Source organism: Malus domestica, chromosome 15, assembly GCF_042453785.1.
Source record: "Malus domestica chromosome 15, GDT2T_hap1".
NCBI classification, from domain to species: Eukaryota; Viridiplantae; Streptophyta; class Magnoliopsida; order Rosales; family Rosaceae; genus Malus; species Malus domestica.
In genome coordinates, this window is record NC_091675.1 from 43,168,379 (window position 1) to 43,188,025 (window position 19,647).

General features: G+C 39.1%; 1 protein-coding gene and 1 long non-coding RNA gene across 2 annotated transcripts; one reads left to right on the top strand and one right to left on the bottom strand.

Moving 5' to 3' along the window:
- Positions 1 to 920: 920 nt before the first annotated feature.
- LOC114821499 (uncharacterized) lies at positions 921 to 3,714 on the bottom strand. Its single transcript, XM_029093824.2, has 2 exons — positions 3,247 to 3,714; positions 921 to 2,287 (listed from the first exon to the last, which is right to left on the bottom strand). Exons 1-2 carry the CDS (start codon positions 3,469 to 3,471, stop codon positions 1,139 to 1,141), a joined length of 1,374 nt encoding a protein of 457 aa, XP_028949657.2. The 5' UTR covers positions 3,472 to 3,714; the 3' UTR covers positions 921 to 1,138.
- A 477-nt stretch (positions 3,715 to 4,191) lies between these two features.
- LOC114821701 (uncharacterized) lies at positions 4,192 to 5,215 on the top strand. Its single transcript, XR_003769442.2, has 3 exons — positions 4,192 to 4,349; positions 4,743 to 4,816; positions 5,175 to 5,215. It is a non-coding gene; the product is annotated as an uncharacterized lncRNA (long non-coding RNA).
- Positions 5,216 to 19,647: the final 14,432 nt, after the last annotated feature.

Below are 19,647 nucleotides of genomic sequence, written 5' to 3' on the forward strand. Positions count from 1 at the left end.
CAAACCGAAAAAAAAACCGAACCGAAAAAAACCGAAAAAAAATTGAACCGAACCGAATTTCGGTTCGGTTTCGGTTTTGGCAAAAAACCGAACCGATTTGAACCGAACCCACCCCTATGTGTAGCTATGGTTATTTTCGTCAACTTAGTTAGAATTTTGTCAAAATAAGTTATGTTGGAGGACCATTGCTACAATTAAGGTCTCTCAACTCATCAAAACGTGTAGATATGGTCTTTTTCGTCAACCTCGTCAGAATTTTGTCAAAATGAATTATGTTGGAAGGACCATTGCTATAATTAGGTTAAAGGTGAGGGATCATTGCTCCAATTGGGTTAAAGTTTAGGGACTATTCTCCAGTTGGATTAAAGTTGAGAACCAATGGTAATGGATTTTTAGTTGGGGGACCATAACTGCACGTTTTGATGAGTTGAGAGACGAATGATAATGAATTTTTAGTTGATGAATCATTGCTCTAATTGAGTTAAAGTTAAGGGACCATTATACAATTTACTCTAATTTCAAGGGTGGTGCTATTCACACACCTGTTTTTACTTATGAACTCTTAGCTTTCGGCCGCCAGATTCGATGAACTGAAGAATTGAAGAAGAAGACCATTGCTACAATTTTCTCATTTGGTTTTTAATATTTGCCCATTGATTCAACCTCACGTGTGTGGTACGTGACTTATTTTAACTGAAATTTTAACGGAATTGACGGAAATGATCATAACTACACGTTTTAATGAGTTAAGAGATCAATGGTCATGAATTTTTAATTAAGAGACCATTACTCTAATTGAATTAAAATTGATTACCGTTGCTACCATTTCGTCCTTTTGAAATTAGACTTCAGTTGTCTTGATTTGACAATTTGAAACATGCTGTTATCTTTTCTTTGAATTATTAAGTAAATGAACATGATTTCAACAAAAATGGGCTCCGTGCCGTTCATTACTCGTCTTGCTGATTTTGTTTGTTTCAACAAAATAAAATTCCACACAGCTTATTTAGCTAAATAATCTTATTTAACAGAGGTCTAAAAACTATGGCTTCAAACTGCAGGGCACAGGAATAAGATCCCTTCCGTTCAGATGCTTATTACAAGTTTGAGTTCCATTTATTCTAACCGACCATTCGAATTATCTTCTCAACTTCTCCTTCATCCTGTCAACGGCAGCCCTAAGAGTTCCTTCGTCTTTGCAGAAGGTAAATCTTACTAGATTCTTCCCATCTTCTGGGTTTAAGTAAAATACACTGGTGGGGATTGCCACCACTCCAACTTCTTTGATCAGATACTCACAAAAGGCAACATCATTTTCCAGTCCAAAAGGAGTGTGATCAACAACCACAAAGTAGGTACCGCTTGATGGATACACTTTGAAACCGACAGATTTCAATCCCTCGACCAAAATCGCCTTCTTTGCCTGGTAATCTCTTTTCAGCTCCACATAGTAGGAGTCTGGAGCTCTGAGAGCAGTTGCAGCTGCCCATTGCATTGGAGTGGAGGTAGCAAATGTGAGAAAAGAGTGTGCCTGCCGAACTCCCCATGACAGGTGTGGCGGAGCTACAGCCCAACCGATCTTCCACCCGGTCAAGGAGAATGTTTTTCCCAAGGAATTCATGGTTACTGTACGCTCGTACATTCCAGGAAGAGAGGCCGGTGAAATGTGATCCATTTCAAAAGCCAACTTATCATAAACTTCATCACTGAATACCAACACATCATTTTCAATGCAGAGTGATGCAATCACATTGAGTTCCCCTCGACTGAACATTTTTCCAGTAGGGTTATGTGGGGAATTTAGAAGAATTGCACGAGTATTCTTCGAGATTGTGGATTTGAGCTCATCAATGGGAACAGCAAAATCCGGAGGACGTAATGTGATACCTTTTACTTTAGCACCAGCCATGGATAGAGTAGCTTCATATGAATCATAGAAAGGAGCAAAGAGGATAACCTCGTCACCAGGATTTATCAACCCCAGCATAGTTGCCGCAATTGCCTCTGTGCACCCAGAGGTGACAGTTATTTCTTTCTCAGGATCCACAACGAGTCCCGTATCCTTCTTGAATCGCTCAGCTATGGCATTGTTAAGGTCTGGAACCCCATATCCGCGAGCATATTGATTCTTCCCATCTTTAACAGCCTGAATTGCTGCTTCCTTTACAAACTCTGGACCATCAAAGTTGGGGAAGCCTTGCCCAAGGTTAATTGCTCCATGTTTAATTGCAAGATTACTCATTTGAGTGAAGATAGTTGTCTTGAACTTTTCCAAGCGCTTTGCCACCTGACAAAAAAATGCACATACATAAGGAAGACTTCAACTCTGCAACTGCAGAGCAATTCAGGGAAGCAGCATTTACAAATGCAGCTCAATCATAACCCAATACTTTATGCACAAGCCTCATCAAAATTCACATGGTATAAGTCATGACCACCGCCTATATTTCATCTCAATTGGATATCACCATCCCATGATATTGTCACCTCTGACCCCCAGTAAAAATAAATTAGCATTACAAGTATGCCAAAAGCTTTTGGATGCAAGCACGCACTGACGTAGAGATAGAAGAAGAACAAATGAATAAACTGTACAATACAAGGCTTAAGTCTGTATACATGAAACTTAAGCGCATAAAGCGGGAAAAAGGAACGGAAAAAAGAGATAAAAGGATAGTCATCTTGTATTAAAACATAACTGGAAAACCCAGCATTGACTTCCCTAAAACTCTAATTAGGGATCACTAGTAGTCATCTTGTAATTCTCAATCGTAACTTTTATGGTTTTGTTTTGCAGTTGGCAGAACAAGCAACTCCTTCACTTGATGTTAAAATATGAACCTTTGGACTTTGTGGCACTAAACTTGTGCATCTAATAACCCCATTATCCAATGATAAACCTATATTTAATGGTACAAGTACATCATCTAATTACATTGTTAATTATAATTATGATCTTGCTTCAGCAGGATTAAAGATGGATTGCAGTCAATTCTTACAATCTGCAGTACAGCGGTAAAAGCTTAAGGATCATTCTACAAGTTAAGGATCCCAACATAACCTGCATAATGAATCCTACTGCAGATCATAAGAAAATCAAAGAGCCCAAAACCCATATAACAAAAATGAAGGTTTTTACATGCGTAAGTTCCCAAATAACAAAAATCCCCAAACACCCAATTCGATTCAAGCCACATACTTTAACAATCCGCCATGAAATTGGAACGATGACAAGTTGGGTAATACCTGTAAAGACTGCTGGGTCTTCTGGGTCGACTCCGATTGACCCGGAACGACATCGTTTTGGGTGGGAACGGTGGACATGGCGGCGGAGAAAGAAGGGCAAGGAGTGCAGGATACGCTTCTGGTCCTGATAAAGTTAAAGTCTGCACAAAAATTCTTGGAAAAGTTGAGGAATGTGGAAGGGCTGAGGCGCATTTCATGGGATGGCCAGGTGCATTGAATCTGCATGACAAAATGCCTCAATGACAACGAAAGGCGAGTGAAGAATCGGAGTTGGAGTTGGAGTTGGGAGTTGGGATAAGTTTAGTATCCTTTAACAGACCACTATTTTTTGTGAAGGAGAATTTGTTAAGTTTAAGTGGGAATGGTTTCCAAGTGTGGCCCAAACCAAAACATATAAGTTAGTGGGCCATTGTGAATTTTATTGGGTAGGCATGGATCATGTTGCTAATTATACATATACTAAAACCCAAACTCGGAAGCACTGTTTTTCACTGTTTGTAAACAGTGGAAGATAGTCTTGAACACCATTGGTTCTTTGCTTTTCTTCATTGATCCAGATATTTCGGAAGTAAATTCATAAAATCAGTGTAAGTTTGTTTACAATTTATTTAAAAAAAAATGTTATATGCTCTTACAATACAAGAAAGGCTACTCTCACAAAATGTATCAACTAATGTGCTATTTTAAACTCTGCAGCTTTTCCAAATGCACAGAGCCTTTTAAAAATACTGCTACCCTCTACCAAACAAGCCAGTAAAGCTCAAATATTGCAGACAGCAAAGAAGGTAACAATTAAAGAGTTGGCTTTTTTAGATCCAAATTTGTACAAGGTATTAAATCTGTTTATCTTTTGTTAAAAATGTTGAATGCATGTTGACACATTTGGTTAAAAATATCTATATTATTTATCCTGCTTATACAAGTCTTTGTTAAATTGTTTTACATAACGAAACCTTTCTCTGCAAAGAATCTGTCAAGCAGTTTGACGCACACTACGATTGGTGGTACAGTGCTTGCCTAAACTGTGCCAAACAAATGCACAAAGATCCAACAATTGGGCAATTGATTTGTCAAAAACATGCAAACCAGCTACCAACTCCTTGGTAATTTTTTAACATGTTATGATTAACTTTTATCACCAATTGCACACAATATTTCTTGCATTTCTTCTTTTTGGCCTATGCCTCATGTTACAATTTACTGCCTACAATTATTGGTGTTCTAATAATTTTTTAAATCTCAATGTTATGCAATTAGAAATCCATTCCATCTTATTGGTTAAAATTATTGCTGTCATAATGGTGTCTTTCATAGAAACAGTTTAATTATAGTTATATACAAATGAAAAATCTATGCTTCCCACTTCAGTGGTATTGGAAAATTCTAAATTGATATTAGTCAATCAAAGTTTCTATCATATGATGGGTTTAAAAATCTAGATTCTGCATTTGTCTTTCATTGCATATGTTAGTTAAACAGTTTGTTCCCGGATCCAGGGGAGAAAACGTTCGATGGAATAATTTCTTAGATGTATTTCCACATGCCCAAGGATTAGGTCCACTTTTTACAGGTCAGTGGAATATTTATGCTCAAAATCCCGATTCAAGTAGTCAATATATAAATGAAAAATGTTAAATCAAAATAAATAGATGTAAACAATAGTGCTAAAAAACTAATTTCATTAAAAATATTTGACATTCATTATTTACTCAAATGGTGATCCACTATGTCAAATAATTTGTTCAAATTCATTTCTTCCGTAAGTTTTCATTCTTCTTTTTCACGTACTTCATATCAATTGATCTTCAAAATGTCTTGATCAGAAAGAGTAAACACTAAACAATTTTTCTTAACGTGTTTTCTTTGGCTTTGTTTAAGAAATATATCTTTGATGATCAATCTTATCTAATTTAAACTTTTATACGCAGGTACAAACTAAACTTGGTCCTTGAGGACGAAACCAGTGAAATGAATGCTTTAATTATTGGCAAATCTGGTGAGAAGCTTTTTTGGCACAACATGCAGAGATTTAGTGCTCAATCCAAGACTGGTGGACAGAGATTTTATTCAAATTGGTGGATTTGGGTAAGAAATAAACCTAAATCTTTTCGGTTTGTTGCAGACAACTTGCATATAGTTGTTGTATGCAAGTTTTTGAGAAAATGGTATTGAGAATCGGATAATTTTGAGAATCCATTGTTCTGCTGCAGTGACTTCTTAGCAAGTATGCTCTCTCTCTCTCTCTCTCTCTCTCTCTCTCTCTCTCTCTCTCTCTCTCATGTTTAACATTCGTCTGGGTGATGGTGATTTGAGGCTGTACGAACTGGAATTGCTCAGGGTAGGCTTCAATTTGGCCAAATTTGTTTACCAAGTTTTTAAGAAGTTGTCTATCAAACTTACTACAGTCGAAAATTTAAGATTCTTAGCACATGCTTAATGAAAAATAGTTGCCAAATGTTTTTATCTCACTGTCTTTTTCTAGCTTCTTATTTGAAACAACTCTTGCTTATATTGTTTATCTCAGATCATCAAAAATGTGGTTATCAACTTTCTCCTGTCCCTTTTGCTGCACAAAGAACATTGAATCCATTTTGAACAGATGTTACTTTCGCATCTCTAATCTATATGCATCAACAACGTTTCTCTTATTTTTTGGTATGTAAATATCTCTCTAATCTAGGTTAGAGAATATTTTTTGCATGCACTAGCCCAACATTTCTAATATTTTGTATGTAAATACCGGTCCTGATCTATTATCTAGGTTGAACAATATTTTTTGCATGTACATAGGCCAGCATTTTGTGTAAGTTTATCTTACATTGCCGGTCCCAAGCCCGGGTAAAGGAGGAGGGAGAGGGCGTCAGGTAGTCGACAGCCGGCACTCCTCAGTTACGTCGAATCCTTATGAAAATGAATCCAGAACGAAATCGCGCTAAAGCTAGGGCGTCACCCGTAAGTGGCGCGCTGTGTGGCCCGAGCACAGTGATAAGTGAGCAAGGGTCGCTGTATCTCCATCGGCACCCGGATGCAGTGTTAAATGAGCAAGGGGGCCATAGAAACTTCTTTTCGAACGACTCCACTCAAAGTTGTTTGGGAGCATATGCTCCTATCAACTTTACACAGGACACACAAAATAAGTACCTTGATCATATTGGATGGGGGAAGGTGAAGAAGCTAGGACAGAAGGGTAGAGTTCAAGAGAGTAGAATGCGTTTAGGAACGTGGAATATAGGAACCTTAATGGGAAAATCTATGGAAGTAGTGGAAGTTATAGTGAGGAGAAAGATAAATATTATGTGCCTACAAGAAACTAAGTGGGTTGGTCTTAAGGCAAAAGATCTAGAAAACTTAGGGTTTAAACTTTGGTATTCGGGCACAAATAGAACGAGAAACGGTGTTGGCATCATCGTGGACAAGACCTTGACACAAGATGTTGTAGATGTCAAGAGGGTAAGAGATAGAATCATGGCAATCAAGATTGTAATAGGACAAGAACTCATCAATGTGATTAGTGCGTACGCACCTCAAGTAGGGTTGGATACGAGTTCGAAGGAGAAATTTTGGGAAGACCTTGGAGACTTGGTGCAAGGAATTGCCCAGATGGAGAAGTTATTTATAGGAGGAGATTTAAATGGACACGTGGGTAGAGAGACAGGCAACTATGGAGGTTTTCATGGTGGCCATGGTTTTGGGGAGAGAAACGAGGATGGGGAAGTTATCTTGGATTTTGCAATGGCATATGATCTCTTCTTAGCCAACACCTTCTTTAAGAAGAGAGAAGAACATGTGATCACCTACAAGAGTGGGTCGTCAAAAACACAAATAGATTTTCTTCTAATGAGGAAAGGGGATCGTATAACTTGTAAGGATTGCAAAGTTATACCGGGAGAGAGCTTGGCTAATCAACATCGCTTGTTGGTGATGGATGTACATATCAAAAGAGTGAGAAAAAAGAACAAGACTTGGAAGTGCCTAAGAACTAGATGGTGAAATCTAAAAGGAGAAAAACAAGCCATTTTCAAAGAGAAAGTAATCACCCAGTGTGAGTGGGATAGAGAGGGGGAAGTTAGCCAAAGGTGGGATTCCATGACTAGTTGTATCCGAAAAGTAGCAAAAGAGGTATTAGGAGAGTCCAAGGGCTCTGCTCCACACCAAAAGGAATCTTGGTGGTGGAATGAGGAGGTACAAACAAAGGTGAAGGCTAAGAAGGAATGTTGTAAAGCCTTATATAAGGACATGACTGATGGAAATGGTGAAAGGTATAGAAGAGCGAAGCAAGAGGCGAAGAAAGCTGTGAGAGAAGCTAAGTTAGCGGCTTATGACGACATGTATAAGCGACTAGATACCAAAGAAGGAGAGTTGGATATCTATAAACTAGCTAGAGCAAGGGAAAAGAAGAGAAGGGACCTAAACCAAGTGAGGTGCATCAAGGATGAGGATGGAAAGGTTCTTGCTACAGAAAATACGGTCAAAGACAGATGGAGAGGTTATTTTCATAATCTTTTCAATGAAGGACATGAAAGGAGTACTTCTTTAGGGGAGTTGAGTAACTCAGAAGAGTGTAGAAACTATTCCTTTTATCGTCGAATCAGGAAGGAAGAAGTGGTTGTAGCTTTGAAGAAGATGAAGCATAGAAAAGCAGTGGGCCCAGACGATATACCGATCGAAGTGTGGAAAGTCTTGGGAGAGCAGGTATAGCATGGCTCACTGACCTTTTCAATAGGATTTTGAAAACGAAGAAGATGCCAAATGAGTGGCGAAAGAGCACTTTGGTGCCTATTTACAAGAATAAGGGCGATGTACAAAATTGCATGAACTATAGGGGTACTAAGCTAATGAGTCATACAATGAAGCTCTGGGAGAGAGTCATTGAGCATAGATTGAGGCAAGAGACATGGGTTTCGGACAACCAATTCGGGTTTATGCCAGGGCGCTCAACCATGGAGGCAATCTATCTCTTACGAAGATTGATGGAAAGATATAAAGATGGGAAAAAGGATTTACATATGGTCTTTATAGATTTGGAAAAAGCGTATGATAGGGTCCCAAGAGACATTCTTTGGAGGATTTTAGAGAAGAAATGAGTACGAGTAGCATATATCTAAGCTATAAAGGATATGTATGAAGAAGCAAAGACTGCCGTAAGAACTCATGAAGGACAAACCCAAAGCTTCCCCATAACTGTAGGATTACATCAAGGCTCTTCCTTAAGTCCTTACCTTTTTGCGTTGGTAATGGATGAGTTAACAAGACATATTCAAGATGATATTCCTTGGTGTATACTTTTCGCAGACGATATAGTGCTGATAGATGAAACTCAGGAAGGGGTAAATGCGAAGCTTAACCTTTGGAGAGAAGTGTTGGAATCTAAAGGTCTTCGCCTAAGCCGATCAAAGACAGAATATATGGAGTGCAAGTTCAGTGCAAATGGAAGCCAAAATGAGTTAGGGGTGAGGATCGGAGATCAGGAAATACCAAAGAGCGATCGTTTTCGCTACTTAGGATCTATCTTGCAAAAGAACGGAGAATTAGATGGAGATCTCAACCATAGAATACAAGCTGGATGGATGAAGTGGAAGAGTGCATCCGGCGTGTTGTGTGACCGCCGTATGCCACTGAAGCTCAAGGGAAAATTTTATAGGACGGCAATAAGGCCGGCGATGCTGTATGGCACAGAATGTTGGGCGGTGAAGCATCAACACGTACACAAAATGGGTGTAGCGGAGATGAGGATGCTTCGTTGGATGTGTGGGCAAACGAGAAATGATAAGATTAGGAATGAGGATATCCGAGGTAAAGTAGGAGTAGCTGAAATTGTAGGAAAATTGAGAGAAAATCGGTTACGGTGGTTTGGACATGTGTAAAGAAGGCCTATTGACGCTCCGGTTAGAAGATGCGACTACGGGACAGAGGTTCAGGGCTGAAGGGGTAGAGGAAGACCTAGGAAAACTTTGGAAGAGACTCTAAGAAAAGACTTAGAGTATTTGGATCTAACGGAGGACATGACACAGGACCGAGCACAATGGCATTCTAAGATTCATATAGCCGACCCCACTCAGTGAAGAAGGCTTTGGTGTATTTAAAACAATACGTTGAAATGAAGCAAAGCTTTTTTATTGATATCTCCGATAAGTTACAAATATGTACATATACATGAGTCAAAATAAACAAACAAGAAGGAGCCTTCACAAAGGTTGCTTAGGAGAAGTCTCAGCAGTCGGTAGAGCCCCATAAAGAGAAGGCACCGGATGGGGATCATTCGGAGCCTCAGTACTGGACAGAACCCTAGAATGAGGAGGCATCGGAGGTTGATCATTTGGAGCTTCATTACGCGGTACAGCCCCAGAAGATGAAGGCAATAAATGCCTTTGGAACAAACCCACAAACCGCTGATGATCAAGTAAAACCTGACCATTAGATTCCTTAATTTGGTCAAGCTTCCTCTTCATGTTTGTAGCATAGTCATGTGCGAGCCGGTGCAACTGTTTATTCTCATGCTTGAGTCCTCTAATCTCCTATTTGAGACTCATCACTTCAGCCGCCAATGATTCAACTTGGCGAGTTCGAGCGAATAGGCGTTGGGCCATATTAGACACAGAACCGGCACACTGAACACTTAGAGCCAGAAAATCCTTAACAGCCAACTCATCAGACCGTTTGGAAAGTAGTCTGTTATCTTTGGGAGTGAGAAGGTTCTTGGCCACCACCATAGCAGTCATATCATTCTTCATCACGGAATCCCCAATGGTAAGAGGACCAGTAGGGGATAAGAAAGATGGGCGCCATATGTTGTCTGGAGAAGGCGTGGCTGCCTCTTCAACAAGGTTCAAGTCAAAACGACGGTCGGAAGGGCCAGACATTTTCAAAGGTGTTGAAAAGAGAAAAGGTCGGACAAATCAAGATCTTAGAAGTGCAAGAAGGGAGCTTCTACTGGTGAAGATTCAAGTGTGCTTTGGAACTTAATGTCAGCCTCTATAAAAATCTGCACTTGACGGAGCTTTAGAAATCGAAGAGGCGCCTGCCCAGAAATCAAAGAGGCGTTTGCTTTCTCAAAAACTGGGCTGCTCAGAGACCACGAGGGCCGATCTCAGAAATCGAAGAGGTGTTTGCTTTCTCAAAAGCTGGGCTGCTCAAAGACTACGAAGGCCGATCTCAGAAATCGAAGAGGCGCTTACTTTCTCAAAAGCTAGGCTGCTCAGAGACCACGAGGGCCGATCTCAGAAATCGAAGAGGCACCTGCTTTTCTCAGCCTTATCAGCACCTGTCACATGCACACTCAGCTTTGCTGAAATTACGGGCATTCTATTGAAGATTTCTGGTGAAGTAGAAAGCACGTGAATCTTACTGTTCAATCATACACTTTCCACACGCACCATCAGCTCATGGGTACCACATATAAGTTTGCCAAAGATCTCTGACAAAGTTTAGACACGTGAAGCTTGCAGCTCCCACTACATCGCTATGACCAAGAAGGGTAAAAGAATAGCAAAGAAACAGCACTAACAAAGTTTAGACACATAAATTTTGAAGGTCTAGCTACCATATTATTACCCACAAGGGTAAAGGAACAGCACCACTGTTGGATAATTGGAAAGTCCCTATGTGTCAACCTCTGTGCTCCGTGGCAAGGTAGACTAGCAAACATGCCCAACATTTACTCACATTCGAGAAAACATTCCCAATAAGATTGCTTGCTCCAAAATCGAAGAGGCACCGTCCTCCGAATCTCAAGAGCCAGACTCCCAACATGATTACTTTCGCAAAAATCGAAGAGACACCACTCTCTGAATCTCGAGAGCCAGACTCCCAGCAGGATTGCTCTCTCAAAAATCGAAGAGGCACCGTTCTCCGAATCTCGAGAGCCAGATCCCCGACAGGATTGCTTATTCGAAAACCGAAGAGGCACCGTTTTCTCAACTTTGAGAGCCAGATCCCCTTGGATAAAGCTTGTCTGTAATCTTCACACGCAACATCAGCTTTCCAGATACCACAGACCACTTTTTCAAAGTGCTCTGACACACGTGAAGCTGGTAGCTCCCACTACCGTGCTTGACCAAGCAGGGTAAAGGAATAGCATTATTACTTGTTGTTAGGGAAACTCCTATATATGTCGACCTCCATCCTGAACGGACAGGCAGACCTGCAAAAATGCTCAACCTTTCCTCATATCTGAGAGGGCACTTCCAACGAAGCCTCTCGAAATACTCAGCTTTCTTTCCCCTCGATAATCCCTCTGCAAACAAGCTACACCAGAGCAAGAATATCTCATATCATCAAGGTTAAAAGCAAGAGTATCCCATATCATGCTTTTTCCGTGTCTTTTCCTTTGGCCTTGTTCTTACCTGCAAGACAAGGAGAAAGAGAGCAATCAGTCAGCACTTGGAATCAAGCTTCTAATCAGGAACTGACTGCCTGGAACCCCTTACCTGATTACTTACCTGGCATTGCTCTCGAGTACTCATCTTCAACATCTTATGCTTCTAGAGAAGATACCACATCTGCTTGAGGAACAGATAGGGAAAGTGAGAAAGATACAAGGAAGCATGTGGAGACAAGCACGTGCCGATACATCCACTACTTTGTCAATAGCAAAAGTATCCCATATCAGCAGGGTCGAACGTACTCTAGATTTAATGGACTTGTTTTGACCCTCAAATTCTTCAGTCGGCCTTATACTCTAGAGGAAACCAGAAAATTCTCCAGCCTAGTTTAAGAATAAGCCTGTGGAAAGTTACTTCTTCAAAAGCAAAAGTATCTCATATCATCTATTCTCCTTTTCTTCTCTTTATCCTTCATGCTGCCTGCAAGATAGGGAGAATGAGAACAATCAGCCGGAACTCGAAATCAAACTTCTGATTTGGGACTGATTGCTTGGAGCTCTGATTGTTTACCTTGTATGTCACCTCTTTCAGCAGATCCCCTAGCTCGGCGACTTGGGGGACTCCTACTACATGGTTTGTATCGCGCTTGACCAAGCCTGAAACTACAAGTAAGCTTCAAGTGAAATTGATACATTACCTTGTGCATCTCCACCAGTTAAAGATACCACCCCTGGATGGAGGAAGAGTACTTCCAGAGAAGATGCCATATCTACCTATGAGACAGATAAGGCAAGTGAAGACTAGAGCTTGAACCTATGTCATTGGCCTATGTCATTTGTACTAAATCATTCACTTGTACTCACTAAAGGAGAGCTTGAACCTATGTACTTGTGTAAACCCTTCACAATTAATGAGAACTCATCTACTCTGTGGACGTAGCCAATCTGGGTGAACCATGTACATCTTGTGTTTGCTTTCCTGTCTCTATCCATTTACATACTTATCCACACTAATGACCAGAGCAATCTAGCGAAGATCACAAACTTAATACTTTCTGTTGTACCAAAGTCCTCACTGGTTTTGTGCATCAACAATCCTTAAGTCCTTATCTTTTTGCATTGGTAATGGATGAGTTAACAGGACATATTCAAGATGATATTCCTTGGTGTATGCTTTTCGCAAACGATATAGTATTGATAGATGAAACTCAGGAGGGGTAAATGCGAAGCTTAACCTTTGGAGAGAAGTGTTGGAATCTAAAGGTCTTCGCCTAAGCCGATCAAAGACAGAATATATAGAGTGCAAGTTCAGTGCAAATGGAGGTCAAAATGAGTTAGGGGTGAGGATCGGAGATCAGGAAATACCAAAGAGCGGCCGTTTTCGCTACCCAGGATCTATCTTGCAAAAGAACGGAGAATTAGATGGAGATCTCAACCATAGAATACAAGCTGGATGGATGAAGTGGAAGAGTGCATCCGGCGTGTTGTGTGACTGTCGTAGGCCACTAAAGCTCAAGGGAAAATTTTATAGGACGGAAATAAGGCCGGCGATGCTGTATGGCACAGAATGTTGGGCAGTGAAGCATCAACACGTACACAAAATGGGTTTGGACATGTGCAAAGAAGGCCTACTGACACTCCGGTTGGAAGATATGACTACGGGATAAAGGTTCAAGGCCGAAGGGGTAGAGGAAGACCTAGGAAAACTTTGGAAGAGACCCTAAGAAAAGACTTAGAGTACTTGGATCTAACGGAGGACATGACACAAAACTGAGCGCAATGGCATTCTAGGATTCATATAGCCGACCCCACTTAGTGCGAAAAGGCTTTGTTGTTGTTGTTGTTGTACATAGGCCAGCATTTTCCAATGCTCTATCTAAATGTTGGCAAAAATATGTAATCTAGGTTTGACCAATATTTTATGCATGTACATAGGCTAGCATTTTCTAATCTTTTGAGTACAAATGTTGATCCCAGTTGAAAATTGGGTGAAAACAATGAACCACAGTGAATGATTACAGTGTTTTGTATATCTAAATTTATGTTATTGTTTTCTTCGATTATCTCTGCATTTTTCAAGCATAGTCATCAACACAGTTTTTAATCCCGCTGCAACGCACGGGCAGCATTGCCTAGTTAATAACTAAATCGCAAATTTTTAACGCATGGATTATGTTTCTAATTAATAACTAAATCGCAATTTTCAACGTTTGGACAACACTTTGCGCGCGTGTGGATGGAATGTTGTCTATTGAACGAAAATTGAACAGTTGCAAACGATTTCATCATAATGAGCTTAGGATGAAACCGGGTCATTTCACTTAATTAAAATGATACCTGACATGAATTCAAAATATCTTAGGATTTAAATTGTCCTCCCCCCGACATCAACACTTACCGTCTTAAGTAAGTCTTGTCCTCCACCAAAAACACTCCTCCCACATTTGCTCAAACCTCATTGCCGCGAAAACATCCCTCCTGTTCCAAACTAGTTATAGTTTGTATGTGCTTGTGTTGTCCGGCCTCACATAAATTCCAGACCGGAGTGAAGAAATTAAGGGATTTTGATTGGAGGTTGTGCAATGGTTCTAAAGAAATGATGTGCATTTCGCTTCGTTCAAGCTGGGTTCAGACTGCTTCTGCGATAACTGTCGTCATATTTGATTCCCTTAGTGAATTTTAAATTTAGTGAGTTTTGAAAATGGAACCCAAGAATTTAATTTTGTTATTTTTGTTAGGCAACATAAAATAAGTTAGGTGTAAGGTTAATTATGCATGTTCGTTGATGTAATTAGGTGGAATTTGTTGATATATGTGGATTTTTTTTATGCGTTGTGAACTTGTGAAGCTATGTTGACAGGTTGGGGCATTATCTATTGTTTTGGTAAAGTTGTAGTTTTGAGTAGGGATTGATTTTTGTATCTGAATTATTGTTAATTTCATGGTGGTAGGGATTGATTTTTGTATTTGAATTATTGTCAATTTTAAATTTTATGGTGGTAGGGATTGATTTTTGTATCTGAATTATTGATAATTTATGGTGGGAATTGAAATTGCTTAAGTAATGATGCTTTCTTCACAATAGATGTAAAGTTATGAAGCTTTTGTGGCAGTAGGGATGACAATTCAAATTGTTAAACCCTATAACTATGGATAACCATTTGATTGGAGCAGATTTGGGTGTGAAAATTCGGGTATATTATGGATATGGGGAAAAACCGTGAACTGTATTTGGTTATGGTTTTGGATTTGGTTATGGTTTTGGATATGGTTATATGGGTCTCTAATCCGTATCCATCCTCGAATTCACACCGAATAATATATATATATTTAAGTGAACCCATACTATTATTACCATATTCATTATTCACCACTGTGGGAGCCAAAAATTACTCCTCCACTAAACAAGTCACTAGCATGCTAAACATGAGGAGTGGGCTAGAGTAAAGGAAAGATCCATGAAATGTGGAACATGGAGAAATATAAGGAAAGTGGAACTTGGTGCCCAAGACTTGAATGCCTATAAAAGGGCAACAATCCCATTAGCAAAGGAGGGAAAAAGGGAGAGGTATGACCCCGTTCTATATTTTCTAAGCACCTTGAACAAATACTGACTTGAGCGTTAGAATGTTTTCTTGCAGGTCCCGAATATTTTCTTGCAGGTCCCCCCGCTTTCAATGATGGTAAGTGAAGATTATGTCATGAGCTTCTCAACATGGTTTCAAGATTATTTGTTTGTGGAGAATTGGAGTACTCAAATTTTTCCGCTCCAACAACCGCATAATATATTTAGTATATAATACTATTACCGAACCCTACGCTATATTCATTATGCACCAAACATCATACTTATGGGAGATATCAACAACCAACATCATCAATTCAATATTCTTATTCTTATACTCTACAAAATTCATTCATTGTTATGTGTTTTTTTTATTGAACGTGGCTATTTAATGATGAAATTAGTATGTACTAAATTATTGTGTGTCAATTTGATGAATGTAATTCTTTTTTTTTTTTGACGAAGATGGATATAGCTGTTAACTGATCCGAAATTCGTTACCTGGTGGGTATGGTTATGGATAATCCCTGATGATTAATCTATGGCTATGAATATGGTTAATTTTCTTGGTTATGGAGATGAATATAGTATTTCCGTCCCCAAACCAAACCATTGTCATCCCTAGGTGGCAGGTTGTTGTAAAGTTATGTGTTGATTGTTGGTGTGTGTGTTTTGTTATGTGTATGATGTGAATTTAAACTAACCTAATAAATAGATTAATTCAAACCAAATTTACTCGCAAGTGCACAAATCAGTTGTAGTGGAAATATGTAAATACGAGATCGAATCCACCGGAGTTGATTTAACAATTTAATCCTATAACTATTACTTAACGAATTGAAATAAAGATTGGGTTTGTATCAAAGAATAATTAAAATTAACTAAACAAAAATCTGATTGAGAACAAATGGAAGAAAACACTAAGGCTTTGATTCCACCACTAATTGTCATACCCTAATATCCAATTGTCAACTCATGAATTATCAAATTAATGAAAACAACTTCCGTACATATGTCCGTGGTCAGGTACACATGCCAATAATTTCCCAAATAGATGTGAATTTTACCGTGGTCAGGCTTAAACTCAACTATTCCTACAGTCTCTACATCCATGGTCTGGTATACACAAACATATAGAAATCCAATTAAGCAAAGTGAGAAACAAATTAACCACTTATCAACTTGGTCACGTCAAACAAATAGCTAATTTTCTAGGAAGCCACACAAACCAATATTCGTCTACGGTCAGATCAAAATATAAGTTCATGATTCTCATTCACAAAGCATCGATAGAATCCAATTCATGGTCAGAAATAAATTCATATGCAAATAATTTCAATATCAAAATCCTAGGCTATGGTCAAGCACAAAGAACCAAATATCAAAATTATAATTCCACTAGTGAATGAAAACTAATCATCAATTTGAAATCCACGAATTAAACAATCAAATAACTAGAGTAATCATAATTAGGGCTTACTCTTAGCCTTAGCTAAGAATTTAGAACCCCATGAACGAAGAATTCATAGTAGTTCTATAGAAAATATGCATAAACTAAACTGGAAAGAACCAAATTACTGGTGCTCTCCATTGCCTTGTTCCACGCCAGAAGAAGAAGTCGGAGTCCCCTTTTATTCCGCTGCTCTCCTTCTTTTTTATTTGTGCCTCTATGTTCCAAGTTTTCTAAAAAATAGGAATACAAATCAAGTTGAGATTCCTATTTTTTAAAACATCTCCACCGCCTCAATTAAAAGCCACTGACTGGAATTTGGTTTTTGGGCCACATAAGTAAAAAGAATCACCCAACCTATTGGTCTTCAACCTAAGAATAAAATAACATTTAATTAAATGGATGAAGCCAAAGTGAAGGCTAAAACGTATAGGATGTATTAAGACCATGTTAAATTCCACTTTTATCAATAAGCCTCATAATCCTTATAAATTACGATTTACTCCAAATAATCAGAATCAAGCACTAATAAATATAAATATAAGGGTAATAAATGTAATAATTTTGTGTCTATCAGTGGACAGGATATTGCAACCTAAGGTGTTCAACTAGCAACTAGAGAATAAGAAGCGTATAAGGGAAGGGTTAACAACCTATCCCAAGCACCCTATGTGTTAGGATTGATTAGGGAGAAGTTTAATGAGGCACATGTTGGTGCCTTTGGGGCAACCTACTTTGGCCACCTTCAGGTGTGGATGAATTAGCCTTTAGTGGCCAATTGGTCGATGAGTTGTCACTATGTAGAGTGGCAAATCAAGAGGTTAAAGACCTAGAAGGGATGACCTATTTAATAGGTTGTGAATTGACTGGTTCCCAAAGAAGGACTTCTACCTCATTACTGGGTTACGATGTAACAAACCTCATGACTTAGAGGTTTAGCCACAAATGATTAGGCTGTTGTAGGAGTATTTTCCCGAAAAATTAGGGTTGGTAGGTGAAAGTAGCAAGGGGAAGAAAAAAAAAAAGAGGAAAGGTAAAGCCAAGGCCATCCCCAAGAAAGTCAGGAAAAAAAAATATATGTGACTTGCGGGGAGATTGAAATGGTGTTTAAGGAGTGTAATGACAGGGATGATGCCTTCAAGTTAGGCTTGGTATACTTTGCTGAGGCTGTATTGATAAGGGTAAAGAATAATATTTCTGTGAATCTAGACTACCTCAACCTCGTGGAGGATATGGATAAGTTCAACAGCTTTGCATGAGGTTCCATCTCCTTTGAACAGCTTCATGATAGCCTCTCGTTTGCTGCTTCAAAGATAGATAGAGGTAGAAAAGAAGAAGAAGTTAAGGGAATAAAGAGGGTGCAACGGTCTGGATAGGGCAGCAAAAGATTTTTCTATGCATTTCAGGTAATATGTGTTGCTTTCAATGGTAATATTAGCTTTATTAATGTGATTGAATATTCTTTTATTGACAAATATGTGCAGGTGTGGGTATACGAAAAAATTCCCCAACTTGAGACGCCCATACGTTAATGCAAGATGGAAGATCCAACAGCTTGCCTAGAATTTTACATTGGAAGACAACGAAGAAGCAATCGATCCACAAGTAGTTGCAATTATATATAACCGAGAGCTGAGAGGTATAACTGTACTGCAAAACTTTTGAATTTTATGTTGCGTGGCTTTAAATGGCATATTATGGGGATTAGAGAAATTGTTTTGACTGAAGCAGAGAGGAACGAGTGTACTGGACATGAGGGGATGATGTGGATGTTGTGATTCCTGAGAACCTGACTTTTGACACAAATGATGTCGGGGAATTGATAAGGGTAAATTACACAAAACTACCTCGACTATGAGTTGAACCACAATCTCATACCTCATATTTTAAACATTGCAATGTCATACCTCAACTTATGAATTTGTTGCAATGTCATATCTCTGTTAAATTTTATGTCAATTTTGCAGTTAAATGATGACGCGGCATGAGAGGGACCCACCCCTTCAGCAACTGGAATAAAATATTAATTAATTAATAATTATTATTTAGGAATTAAAAATGAATTAAAAAAAATCATCTCTTGCTTTTTCTTTCCCCAACTTTCTCCCTAGATTTCGCCCCTTCGTCTTCCTCTTCTTCCTCCTCCTTTTTAAGCACAACCAAATTTAATCTTCTTCCGGGCATGACTTACATGCCGATCAAAACACGGGTTTCAGGTCTTTCCTGGCTCGCTTTGACTGACCCAAAGAAAACAACGATGAAGATGAAGGAGAGGAAGAGGAAGTAAGGAGAGCTCAAGGCTGATCTTTTTGAATGTCATTTTACTATGCATAAGCCATTGTCTTCGTCATCCTTGGAGGAGTTGATGGCGTTAGCACCCATGAGTATGATCTGGACGAGCTTTGACAGAACTCTGGTTGGTTTATCGAGTTCGTAGATCATGGGTTTTGTCACAATGGTGATTTGCTCTGAAAATTTGACAGTTGAGTGGGCAGACGAGGTGGATTGGAAGGCTGTCATGGATTTCGAAAAGGAGGAAATAAAATTAGAGATGTGTGTTTGGTCGGAGGTAAAATCAAGAATCGAGGGTGAAAACATGTAGAAAAATTAGTACTACTGTGCTAAAGTGAGTGAGGTTTAGGATTTATAGAAGGTTGAGTGAGCGAGAAAGTGAGAGGACGATGAGGAAGAAGGGGAACGGAGGAGGGAGTGTGGGGAGGACGAAGTGGATGATTTCTGGGGAAGAAGGAGAGGTTTTTTTGAATTTTTTTTGAAATTAATTTTTTTATTCTAGTTGGTGAAGGGGTGGGCCCCTCTCATGCCACATCATCATTTAACAACTAAATTAACAGAAAATTTAACGAAGGTTTGACATTGCAACGAATTCATAAGTTGAGGTATGACATTGCAATGTTTAAAACATGAGGTATGAGATTGTAGTTCGACCCATAGTTAAGGTAGTTTTGTGTAATTTACCCAATTGATAATGTAGTTGAAAGAGTAGAAGGTGTCATTTGCACGGTTAGCCCATGAGAAGGAGATATCAGACATGATTTTGGTGAAGAA